The sequence below is a fragment of the Eleutherodactylus coqui genome, chromosome 8, assembly GCF_035609145.1.
Source record: "Eleutherodactylus coqui strain aEleCoq1 chromosome 8, aEleCoq1.hap1, whole genome shotgun sequence".
Classification (NCBI taxonomy): domain Eukaryota; kingdom Metazoa; phylum Chordata; class Amphibia; order Anura; family Eleutherodactylidae; genus Eleutherodactylus; species Eleutherodactylus coqui.
The window spans coordinates 191,127,594-191,141,047 of NC_089844.1; the positions used below are offsets into that span (position 1 = coordinate 191,127,594).

The 13,454-nt window shown below is 47.6% G+C and overlaps 1 protein-coding gene across 1 annotated transcript in view; it reads right to left on the reverse strand.

Moving 5' to 3' along the window:
- Positions 1–7,209: 7,209 nt before the first annotated feature.
- Positions 7,210–13,454, reverse strand: part of LOC136577297 (zinc transporter ZIP10-like) — a 130,601-nt gene continuing 124,356 nt past the window's right edge. Inside the window, exons 8-10 of the mRNA XM_066577155.1 lie at positions 12,281–12,361; positions 11,637–11,827; positions 7,210–8,039 (exon numbers count right to left, since the gene is read on the reverse strand). Of these exons, the coding sequence (XP_066433252.1) occupies positions 7,881–8,039; positions 11,637–11,827; positions 12,281–12,361 (431 nt within the window). The 3' untranslated portion in view covers positions 7,210–7,880. The remainder of the gene's footprint in view (positions 8,040–11,636; positions 11,828–12,280; positions 12,362–13,454) is intronic.

A 13,454-nucleotide genomic window follows, 5' to 3' on the forward strand; every position in this document is an offset into this window, starting at 1 on the left:
GGGGGAGCACAGTATTAGTTCCATTTCAGTAGTAGTAGCAGTCCAGACAGGCCCCAGTAACAATTCCGAAGCAGCAGTATAGGGGGAGCACAGTCTTAGTTCCATTTCAGTAATAGTAGCAGTCAAGACAGGCCCCAGTAACAATTCCGAAGCAGCAGTATAGGGGGAGCACAGTATTAGTTCCATTTCAGTAGTAGTAGCAGTCAAGACAGGCCACAGTAACATTCCCGTTGCAGCAGTTTAGGGAGATAACAGTCTCTTTCACATTTCAGTAGTTGCAGTATAGACAAGGCCCCAGTTACATTTATGTAGCAAAAGTGTGGGCCAACCCCACACACCTTGCTGTAGCATGAGTGGAGGCGAAGCCCATAAAAATTACTAGGATTACACTGTAGGCGAGGGCGCAAAAAAATTGGTGTACCAACAGTACTAATGTACCTCAGAAAAATTGTCCATGCCCAACCAAGAGGGCAGGTGAAACCCATTAATCGCTTTGGTTAATGTGGCTTAATTTGTAACTAGGCCTGGAGGCAGCCCAGTTAAAATAAAAATTGGTTCAGGTGCAAGTTTCAACGCTTTAATGAGAATTGAAACGTATAAACATTGTTTACAAAAGTCATATGACTGAGCCTTGTGGGCCTAAGAAAAATTGCCCGTTTGGCGTGATTACGTGAGGTTTCAGGAGGAGGAGCAGGAGGAGGAGGATGAATATTATACACAGATTGATGAAGCTAAAAGGTCCCGGTTTTTGATGGTGATAGAGAACGATGCTTCCATCCGCGGGTGCTGCCTACGTATTGTTTAGGTACCGCTGCTGTCCGCTGGTGGAGAAAAGAAGTCTGGGGAAATCCAGCCTTTGTTCATCTTGATGAGTGTTAGCCTGTCGGCACTGTCGGTTGACAGGCGGGTACGCTTATCCGTGATGATTCCCCCAGCCGCACTAAACAGCCTCTCTGACAAGACGCTAGTCGCAGCACAAGCAAGCACCTCCAGGGTATACAGCACGAGTTCAGGCCACGTGTCCAGCTTCGACACCCAGTAGTTGTAGGGGGCAGAGGCGTCACGGAGGACGGTCGTGCGATCGGCTACGTACTCCCTCACCATCCTTTTACAGTGCTCCCGCCGACTCAGCCTTGACTGGGGAGCGGTGACACAGTCTTGCTGGGGGGCCATAAAGCTGTCAAAGGTCTTGGAGAGTGTTCCCCTGCCTGTGCTGTACATGCTGCCTGATCTCCGCACCTCCCCTGCTACCTGGCCCTCGGAACTGCGCCTTCTGCCACTAGCACTCACTGTCGGATGGGAATTTTACCATCAGTTTGTCCGCCAGGGTCCTGTGGTATAGCATCACTCTCGAAACCCCTTTCCTCTTCGGGTATGAGAGTGGAAAGGTACCGTGGGTCGAGCGGTGTGTACACCCAGTAATCCGTAGTGGCCAGAATGCATGTAACGTGAGGGTCATGAGAAAGGCATCCTAACATGAAGTCAGCCATGTGTGCCAGGGTACCTGTACGCAACACATGGCTGTCCTCATTAGGAAGATCACTTTCAGGATCCTCCTCTTCCTCCTCCTCCTCCTCCTCAGGCCATACTTGCTGAAAGGATGACAGGCAAGCAGCATGGGTACCCTCAGCAGTGGGCCAAGCTGTCTCTTCCCCCTCCTCCTCATGCTCCTCCCCCTCCTCCTCCTCAATGTGCTGAGATATAGACATGAGGGTGCTCTAACTATCCAGCGACATACTGTCTTCCCCAGCCTCCGTTTCCGAGCGCAAAGCGTCTGCCTTTATGCTTTGCAGGGAACTTCTCAAGAGGCATAGCAGAGGAATGGTAACGCTAATGATTGCAGCATCGCCGCTCACCACCTGGGTAGACTCCTCAAAGTTTCCAAGGACCTGGCAGATGTCTGCCAACCAGGCCCACTCTTCTGTAAAGAATTAAGGAGGCTGACTCCCACTACGCCGCCCATGTTGGAGTTGGTATTCCACTATAGCTCTACGCTGCTCATAGAGCCTGGCCAACATGTGGAGCATAGAGTTCCACCGTGTGGGCACGTCGCACAGCAGTCTGTGCACTGGCAGATTAAACCGATGTTGCAGGGTCCACAGGGTGGCGGCGCCCGTCTTGGACTTGCGCTGAGGCGGCGCACCTTTCCAAGCAAGTCTGACAAGCGTGGGTAGTTTTTCAGAAAGCACTGAACCACCAAATTAAAGATGTGGGCCAGGCATGGCACGTGCGTGAGGCTGCCGAGCTGCAGAGCCGCCACCAGGTTACGGCCGTTGTCACACACGACCATGCCCGGTTGGAGGCTCAGCGGCGAAAGCCAGCAGTCGGTCTGCTCTGTCAGATCCTGCAGCAGTTTGTGGGCCGTGTGCCTCTTCTCTCCTAAGCTGAGTAGTTTCAGCACGGCCTGCTGACGCTTGTCCACCGCTGTGCTGCCACGCCGCGCGACACCGACTGCTGGCGACGTGCTGCTGCTGACACATCTTGATTGCGAGACAGAGGTTGCGTAGGAGGAGGAGGAGGGTGGATTAGTGGAGGAAGCATACACCACTGCAGATACCACCACCGAGCTGGGGCCCGCAATTCTGGGGGTGGGTAGGACGTGAGCGGTCCCAGGCTCTGACTCTGTCCCAGCCTCCACTAAATTCACCCAATGTGCCGTCAGGGAGATATAGTGGCCCTGCCCGCCTGTGCTTGTCCACGTGTCCGTTGTTAAGTGGACCTTGGCTGTAACCGCGTTGGTGAGGGTGCATACAATGTTGCGGGAGACGTGGTCGTGCAGGGCTGGGACAGCACATCGGGAAAAGTAGTCGCGACTGGGAACCGAGTAGCGCGGGGCCGCCGCCATCATGTTTTTGAAAGCCTCCGTTTCCACAAGCCTATACGGCAGCATCTCCAGGCTGATCAATTTGGCTATGTGCACGTTTAACGCTTGAGCGTGCGGGTGCGTGGCGGCGTACTTGCGCTTGCGCTAAAAAACACTTGCGCTATCGACGGCTGGACGCTGCGCTGAGAGACATTGCTGGATGGGGCCGAGGACAGCGGAGGTGAGGGTGTGGGTGCTGGCCGGGAGACGGTCGTGCCTGTGTCCTGGGAGGGGGGTTGGAGCTCAGTGGCAGGTTGGGGCACAGGGGGAGAGTCAGTGGTGCAAACCGGAGGTGGTGAACGGCCTTCATCCCACCTGGTGGGGTGCTTGGCCATCATATGCCTGCGCATGCTGGTGGTGGTGAGGCTGGTGGTGGTGGTTCCCCGGCTGATCTTGGCACGACAAACCTTGCACACCACAGTTCGTCGGTCGTCTGCACTCTCAGTGAAAAACTGCCACACCTTTGAGCACCTCGGCCTCTGCAGGGTGGCATGGCGCGAGGGGCCGCTTTGGGAAACAGTTGGTGGATTATTCAGTCTGGCCCTGCCTCTACCCCTGGCCACCGCACTGCCTCTTCCAACCTGCCCTGCTGCTGCACTTGCCTCCCCCTCTGAAGACCTGTCCTCAGTAGGCTTAGCAAACCAGGTGGGGTCAGTCACCTCATTGTCCAGCTGCTCTTCCTCCGAATCCTCTGTGCGCTCCTCCCTCGGACTTACTGCCCTTACTACTACCTCACTGATAGACAACTGTGTCTCATCGTCATCGTCCTCCTCACCCACTGAAAGCTCTTGAGATAGTTGCCGGAAGTCCCCAGCCTCATCCCCCGGACCCCAAGAACTTTCCCAAGGTTGGGCATCGGTCACGATAAACTCCTCTGGTGGGAGAGGAACCATTGCTGCCCAATCTGGGCAGGGGCCTGAGAACAGTTCCTGGGAGTCTGCCTGCTCCTCAGAATGTCATGGAGTGAGGAGGCTGGGAGGAAGGAGGAGCAGCAGCCAGAGGATTCAGAGTTGCAGCTGTGGACGGCGTAGAAGACTGGGTGGTCGATAGATTGCTGGATGCACTTTCTGCCATCCACGACAGGACCTGCTCACACTGCTCATTTTCTAATAAAGGTCTACCGCGTGGACCCAATAATTGTGAGATGAATCTGGGGACCCCTGAAACTTGCCTCTCTCCTAATCCTGCAGCAGTCGGCTGCGATACACCTGGATCAGGAGCTCCGCCTGTGCCCACACCCTGACTTGGGCCTCCGCATCCTTGCCCGCATCCACGTCCTCTAGGCCTACCCCTACCCCTCAGCATGGTGTATTACGAGTAGAGCAGAAACAGAACACTGTAATTAAATGTGCCGCTTATTGGCCTGTGGTTGGAGGCTGACTTCGCTTACGGAACGCACAGCAGAGCCAAGAAACAATTTTGCGCACGCCTGTAGTGAGACGTAGGTGCGTATGACTGAGCTAGTGGAATTCACAGCGCAGAAGCAGTCAAGTGGCCAAAGGCCAGTGGTAGGCCTTAAGTATTTTGCTTCAATTTATTTAAATGGTGAGCTGAAACACCAGACAGATACTGCATGCAGCGTATATTATGTATACTGTTTCCCTCTGGCGCTATGACGGCGGTGATGTAACGGGCACAGCAGAGCCAGGAAACAATTTTGCGCAAGCCTGCTGTAACGCTTTGCTGCGTATTAATTAGGACTACTACCCCCAGCAGACACGCAGTACACTGAAGACGGTCACAGGCAGCCTAAAGATAGTATTTTTCCCCAATTTTTTTGAAAAATCCCACTGCCTATATAGCCAGTATATCTCTTTCACCTTTCCCTCTTTCCCTGCCTCACCAGTACTGGCCCTATACTATGTACAAGGACTGCAGACTGAGGACGCTATGTTCTGCACGCCCGATATACAAAAAAATAAATAATTGTGCAACACTGCTAAAAGCAGCCTCAACAGTACTGCACACGGTCAGATGTGGCCCTAAGAAGGACCGTTAGGTGTTATTTTAGTCTTCAAGAACCCCAACACTCTCCCTATAGCAGCTACAGCAAGACAGCACTTTCCCTGATCTCTGTCAGAATGCATCTGTGGCGAGCCGCGGGAGGGGCAGATTTAAATACTCGGGTGACACCTGATCTCCCCAGCCACTCACTGCAGGGGGGTGGTATAGGGCTGGAACGTCGCAGGGGGAAGTTGTAATGCCTTCCATGTCTTTCTATTGGCCAGAAAAGCACGCAAATGTCTCAGAGATGAAAGTGAAAGTAACTCGAACATCGCGTGGTGCTCGTCTCGAGTAACGAGCATCTCGAACACCCTAATACTCGAACGAGCATCAAGCTCGGACGAGTACGCTCGCTCATCTCTAGTGTTCAACTACAAAATGATGCATCCGCCGAACGTTTCGCAAGACAATTGCTGGATATTGAGAATGCTGAGGTAACATGAAAGCTGTGCTGTGATTGGTTGCTAATTCTTATACTGCTGAGGTAAAATGAATGCTGCGCTGTGATTGGTTGCTATTTTTTATATTGCTGAGGCAGAATAAAAGTTGCGCTGTGATTGGTTGTTATTTCTCTTACTGTTGAGGTAACATGAAAGCTGCGCTGTGATTGGTTGTTATCTGTATATATAAAAACGAATGTATGTCTGTCTGTCCGTCCTTTATGCGCTACTACACCATTCTTCCGATCACCATGAAACTTTGGGAAGTTGTTGAGTACACTCCTGGGAAGATTATAGGCATAGTACATCTATCCTATGATAAATGGCGCGTGTTCGAGCGTCGTCGACAGTTCCGCCCCCCCCCACGTAGATCGTTCGATTTCCATAATTGCCACTAATTCTATCACTTCCCGATGTCATAGAAACATGAAATTTGGCAGGAGCATTGATTATGTCATAAATAGGAAAAGTTAATGGGTCTCAATCTGATTTTTGAATTCTAAGCGCAAAAGAATTAGCGTCCAAATTTTACGTCCGGAATCTAATTCTCTCACTTCCCGTTGTAATTTGGCACAAGCATTGATTATGTCATGAATAGGAAAAGCTAATGGGTCCCAACTCGATTATTCAATTCTAAGCGCAAAAGAATTAGCGTCAAATTTTACGAACGGAATCTACTTCTCTCACTTTCCAATGTCATAGAAACTTGAAATTTGGCAGGAGCATTGATTATGTCATAAATACGAAAAGCAAATGGGTCCCAACTCGATTATTCAATTCTAAGCGCCAAAGAATTAGCGTCCAAATTTTACGTACGGAATCTAATTCTCTCACTTCCTGATGTCCTCTATATATAAGAATGAATGAATGTCTGTCTGTCTGTCTGTCATGCATTACTACACCATTCATCCAATCGCCATGAAACTTTGGGAAGTTGTTGAGTACACTCCTGGGAAGATTACTGGCATAGTACAACTATCCTACGATAGGTGGCGCGTGTACGAGCATCGTCGACAGTTATGCCCCCCAGACAAAGATCGTTTGATTTCCATCTCAAGCACGAAAGTAAAAGGCATTACGACCAACGGGATGAGTGTTCAACTACAAAATGATGCATCCGCTGAACATTTCACAAGACAGTTGCTGGATATTGAGAATGCTGAGGTAAAATGAAAGATGTGCTGTGATTGGTTGCTATTTCTTATACTGCTGAGGGAACATGAAAGCTGTGCTGTGATTGGTTGCTACTTCTTATACTACTAAGACTACATGAAAGCTGTTCTGATTGGTTGCTATATATTATACTGCTGAGGTAAAATGCATGCTGCGCTGTGATTGGTTGCTATTTTTTTATATTGCTGAAGCAGAATAAAGGTTGCGCTGTGATTGGTTGTTATATATTATACTGAGGTAACATGAAAGCTGCGCTGTGATTGGTTGTTATAGATTATACCACTGAGGTAACATGAAAGCTGCGCTGTGATTGGTTGTTATCTAGATATATAAAAACGAATTATGTATGTCTGTCTTTGCAGCAACGCGCGACGGGTAAGCTAGTTCTTTATAAAAAATGTTAATCAAGCTAAATCACAACCCCTGGCACATGGAGAAATTCCTAAATGCCCAGAGCAGATCCTGCAGTCCTGCTGAATACTGAGGCACAACTTGCATTAGCACCGCCACCCAATGGCTCAATATTACTAGAGCAATTATGTAGCAGGTGACAACAGGATTTGCTCTTTGAAATGTTTCGAAAGTGTTTGGTTCGCCTTGCTTTCCGTAGCTATGGTGATATCGCCAGCTTACAGGAATATTTTCATATTTAGATGGTTGTAGCTACCGGCGTGAAGAAAACCGCTCAGTTCCTGAAAAAGCACATGAAGCTTAAGAACGGACAGAACCTCCAGAATCTGTAGTGTTTATTGACATATACATCATGTTAGCAAGGAACACTACTTACGGGTTTTAGAACCGCAAGGATTTAGAATGCATGAAAACTGGAATAAGTCATTAGTAGAGATGAGCGAGCATACTCGCTAAGGACAATTACTCGATCGAACATTGTCCTTAGCGAGTATCTCCCCGCTCGGAAAAAGAAAAGGTTCGGCTGCTGGCCTGGGGAGAGGTGAGTTGCGGCAGTGAGCAGGGGGGAGAGAGGGAGAGAGAGATCTCCCCTCCGTTCCTCCCCGCTGCTCCCCGCCCGCCGCCGGCAGCCGAATCTTTTCTTCCGAGCGGGCAGGTACTCGCTAAGGACAATGCTCGCTCGAGTAATTGCCCTGAGCGAGTATGCTCGCTCATCTCTAGTCATTAGGTGTCCTTCCATCTCATCACCTCTACACTAGTGTCAGAAGCCGGCAAATTTCCAAAAAGTGAAAACTCAGAATTTTTGGAACATCTCTGTGTATAAAATATACAATTCCAAACATCTCCAGTTTCACGTAACACGAAGCAAAGCGATGATTTCCTTACAAATTCTTTTTGGGTCTGTATCGATGCACTTGTTGGGTTTTCATTTACAGCCATGAAAGCTAGTGGACAAACGCAAACCTTACATCCGACCAAAGAGAATATTATTAGAAATGGAGGTCGAGCACCATTTTATCTTCATAAAGGGCAATGATCAGCATTATGGATAAACCAAGCAGAAGTCCCAAGCTCTGCAGGAAGAATTGACCTACTGGGCAATGGCCATGTTCTTCATTTTCAGCATCCTCATGCAGCATGTCTGGGAGCTGTGAATTAAACAGATAAAAAATCATTTACAATGAGGAATGTATAGATAACAAAATCCATTCAGAGGTATGGTGGCATGGCCAGGCACGGAGCTCAGAGGACGCATGGAGACCTAGCTCCCCTGGATTTTTTGGAAAATTTTGGTAACATTTGCCCATTATTAGATGCGGATCCCCCTGTGAGTAGCTGTACCAGCTCCCCTGTACCTCTCTAGCAGTGTCTAACTGTGTCTACCGCCTGGCTTTCCTGGAGCAGCTGCAACCTAGAACATCCTGCGGCGGCAGCCCTTGGAAGACTACTAAGGCCTCTCAGTGGTCCTCTCCGGGGCTTGATCCCCGACGGTCCGCTGTGCTGCAGCACTGTGGAAATCTTCTCTGGAGTCTCTCTGTGCCTAACTTCCCTCACGGAGGAAGATGCTTGGGGTTCTTGGGTGGTGGCCACACTTCAGAGACAACGGCTTTTTGAAAAAGGACACATTGAGAAGCGGTGTGCTTTCCCAGCAGGTTCAATAACTGGACCCAATGTGCAGGTACCATTAGATAATCCCTCTCTCAACTTGTAAGAAGCGAGAGCAACGAGTTCACAGGAAAAAAATGCCCCCACCATTTTATTATTATTAGTAAAGTGGATTTGGTCGCCATATTGAGCCACATGGCCACATGTGTCATAGAACACAAGGTGGCTGCTGTACACACAATTAGACAGTTAAAAGTCTTCACCACAAGCAATATTTTACCCAGGCAATGTTATTGCTAATAGTTCCATCTTCTAGCTATACAGTTACTCATTTATAACCATTTACTAATATATTATCGAGGGACTATTACTTCTTCATCTGTATTCTTGCTTCTACCAAGAAGATGTTCATATTTATTACAGTCTGTTATGTATATCAATACTACAAACTTACATAAAGCCATGGTTGCCTAAACATTGCAACACTGATCACATGTAGGTCCATAGGGGCCCACAACATGACCATTCAATCCAGTCTTTGCCTACTCTTTATATAGTACTTTGAGATTACCTCTACCTCATTGGTCCATGGAGCACAAGAGCCTTTTACTCAGGATTACTATTTTCCTGTTCCAGCACCAGAAGCATTATGAATTTACACAGAATTTGTTCATTCCAACCATTAATGGGTCAAAAACGTATTAAATCTACAGCTCTGAGAGAGCTTACGGCCTTTTTCCCCTCTGACTGTAATAATGCTGGAAAAGTTACTGAAAATTCTGACAGTAGCACTGACTCACAGAAAGTTATTATGGCAACCCATGAACGTCACTCTCCCTCGGAGCAATATACCACTACCTCTTCATCACCCAGGGCAGTGGAAAACAATCTAGCCTCTAGAGAAGTTACTAAAGGAAGTCTTCCTGACTCCTTACAGGCTTTCCTTTGCTCTAAGTGGCCTTCCTCTAAAACATGATCTCACACACTTGATGCCCAGGAAATGACCTGCAGTCTTACTAAGGTACAGATAGTACTTAAGAGCCATTCCCTCAATGTGTTAACCCCTTGTCACTTAAAGATATATCTTGAGATATGTGAGAGATTTCTCACCAACTGCAGTTTAGTATTGATCACTTGGGCGTCCGCACAGCCCATGTCAAACCCAAAATGGGTGAATTCTCCACTGAACATAACGAATTAGTGGACACTCCCAATCCTCTAAGAGAAAGTTTCCTGTCTGCATGAAAAAGTTATAAACCTTGAGGATAGATCAAGGAGAAATAATATCAAATGTCAAGGTATTGCAGAATCTAGATCTCCAACAGATCTCCCTCAATAGGTGCTCAGGTTTCTTCAGTCTCTGCTCCCGACATGATCCTCATTGTAATATGCCACCGATAGAGCCCACAGGATCCCTAAAGCTCGCTCTGTCCCAGAAAATGCTCCAAGAGACATCCTGGCCAAAGTACCTTGTGCCTCCTAACTAGCCCAATCTATTTTGGCCCGTGTAAACGCTCCCAACATTCGTTCATTCAGTGATTGCAAAATTGAACAACAATTATTCTGTATGAAAGTAAAGCGTACGAATGACTACCGTTTGGGTGCTAACTACTTCCAGCTGTCATTCAGATGATGGTTGTCCCATGTAACACCACCCTTATTCTTTGTAAACTGAGCCTCAGAGTAAGAGCCTTGCAGCTTATATATTATATGGGGTCTACAAGCCTGCCTCCGCATTCTGCCTCTAGTTTTCTAGCTTTTAGGCTCCGACACTAGGAAACCCATACTATGATATCATAAGAGCAGGAGGGTATGATAAAAAGACTTCATTTTTGCACATGAGCAATCGATATTGGGACTAAAATGGCTTGATATTGGATCACCCAACTGTACATTCTGAAATCTGGCATTTGACCCATCGTATTGACATAATCAGTTGAACAAATGGCAAGCTGGTGGTTGAAATCTCTAATTCTAGTCTCATTGCTCTTGATACGGATTGTGAGATTAGCCTAGGTATTAAATTGACATTGTGAAAGTTTGGAAAGACTGATTTGTGGTGGTATTTAAATAGATAGATTATCTCACAAAGCCACCCAGTGCAGGAACTAGGCATCGCATAGAAAAGGCAACGCCATATCGTCAAGTTATGGGTCTTGCAGATGTTTAGCATGGGGGGCCTTTGATGTCTCCCATGCAAAAAAAATGGAATTGAACACAGTTTAGTGATCAAAACTGTGTTCAATTAAAATTTTTGATATTGGAAACATCAAATTTATAATGAGCCTGGCGGGCCCTGATGGCAGAACAAATCACATTTTTGAACATTTATCCCCAACTGATTTAAAATGCTTTCTGGTGACTCAATTTGTTGTACACAGACCAGTATAGGCTACTAATAAGGGTCATTTGACACATAGGAGTACAAACGACGGCAGCAGTACCGCAAGGTACATGGCACGCAAGTTTGTACACGTTTATATCATATATATATATAAATTTTTGTTGCCTGTTCTTCATACACGGCCAAACGACTGGACTAATCTGCACCAGTGGCTTTTAGACTGAGTTCCAGCTCTCTAGGACCTGTTCTCAAAATATTTGCAAAAAATTAGAATACAATAGCGAGTATTAAAGGTGTTGTCTGGTTAGGGGTCGACCCTGCTTCAAAAGGAGCTCCTATATTCATGTTTCTGAACTCCCGGCATCATGGTGCTCAGGATGCCAGTGTTGATGCCAGGAGAACAAGCAGTGATGCTGCAGCGGTCCCCTGATTTCCTGTGACATCATCTATCTCAGCAATCACTGGGACCACAGCAGGAGTAAGTATAATTCATGTCATTATTTTACTGCAGGGAGTCCTACTGAAGCAGAGTTGTCCAGTAACTGGAGAAACCGTTTAACTAAAATATCTCCAGGACACCACTGGCAAACGTCATATTTCTGCACATAACCCAGCCATTTGTCTCTACTCGCCGTGAATAGACACTAGCTTATGTTTATTGTGTTGCCTTCATATCAGTAGCCAACAAAGTTCCTAGCCACACACAGAACAAATAGTTACATGAAATAGACCCGTGCGAAGCCGGATAATTCTGCTAGTACAAATATATAACGTAAAGGTAATTATTGTCCCTTACCATGTCCACAAGGGCCACATACAGAAACATGCCGGCCGTAACGGCAAAGATCCACAAAGTAATATTACTGGAATATTGGCCGACTGCTGTGCCTATCAACATGCCCACATAAGCCATTGCTGCGGACAGGACATTGCACACTATTGCTTGATTCACAGTCATGCCGGCCTTCAGCAGCACCGCAAAGTCTCCTGCAAATGATCACAAACAAATTACAAGTCACTTTTACCGTCCTCTAAAACGGTCATTGCTCTACTTTCAGTAGGCCAGGCGCACACGAGCGGATCCTGCAGCATACGGCACGCAGCCAGTACACAATGATAGACCGTGTTGTGTAATATACATGATTTGTGACAGGATCCCTCCTATACCTCACACTATACGAGAGCTGTAGGATGTGGCTACACCGGCTGTCCCGAGCGAGCCCCCCAGCACACTCGTAGGTCTTAGTGGTGCTAGCTCGCCTGGCAAACTTGGCAATAATTGTGCAACAATGCTGCCGACTTCCCACTTAGAGGATTCTCTTGAAGTCTGTTGTACATTTGAACGCAGCACATACTGGAGGGAGTTCTGACCCTCCTACAAGCTGGGTTACCACATCCCCTTAACACATAAAAAAGGACACAAGATGCCTCTCAGCTTACCTAGTTCATGGGGAAGCTCGTGGCAGAATACAGCTACCGATGTGCTAACGCCACCTGTTAGGCCAGCGCTGAAGGCCGCACCTAGAAGCAAACATAATACAGATGAAGAAGCCAAAAAGAATTGGACCAATCCACAAAGTTATATCCCATAGATCTGGAAATGTAGACTTTACCCAGAACTCTCCCTGATTACTGGGAATATAGTTGCCCCCTTCAGCACTATGTGCTACTGTTGAAATTGCCAGGGGGCTACAAGTCAGTCCCAAACTGCAGGACATCCATCTTCCTATTCACAGAGGTTCTGAAGCAGCTGCAGAGTTCATAATTTATCATAATGTTTTATAGAAATCAATGGCTCAACCTCTAATGTGCTTATAACGTGTATGTAGGTGTATTAAAGGGGTCACAGGTTCTCCCCCACCCACAGGATATCCACAGAATGAAGGATAACTTGCTGATTGATGGGGGACTCACCTCTCAAACCCCCAAGATCTCGAGAACGGGGGTTCTCCTCGCTGTGAGTTTTCTGCGCCCCTCCCCCCCACCCGCAGTAAGGAGGAGACTGAAGGAAGCGCCGGCCGTGCATATGCTGAAATATGCGAGGACTTGACACTTGGCATCTCCACAGTCCCACTGAAAGTGAATGGAGTGAAAGCACATTTGTGTGTCCAGTGGTCCTTTCAGTCTCCTCCTCACTACGGGGGGGGGGGGGGGGGGGGGGGGTGCAGTAAGCTCACAGTGAGAAAGAGAGGAACATGGAACACCCATTCGTGAGATCAGTAGGGGTCTCAGATCTCCACTAATCAGCAAGTTATCGCCTATCCTGTGGCTATCCTCTGGATAAGTGATAACTTGTGATCCAGATAAAATTCCTTTAATTTAGCCACACACAAGTGTATTCCAGACTTATACTGGCTGCCCGTATATTAAAATGCCAGCAATCAGACCCAAGTACATCGCAGGACTAAGATAACTCGCAAGCGTCCAGCTGAAAGATGGATTAGACAGTTGGATAGGCCACTGCCAAATCAGAAGATGCCACTTCATCATGTTGACGTCAAGACCTCACCACCAAGTCATAAAAATCAGCGTGCAGAGTGGGCTGAACAGACAGAAGAAGTGCTACACTTTAGGGAGAAAGAGGGCTGGAGACTAATGGTGGTCAGAAAAGAGT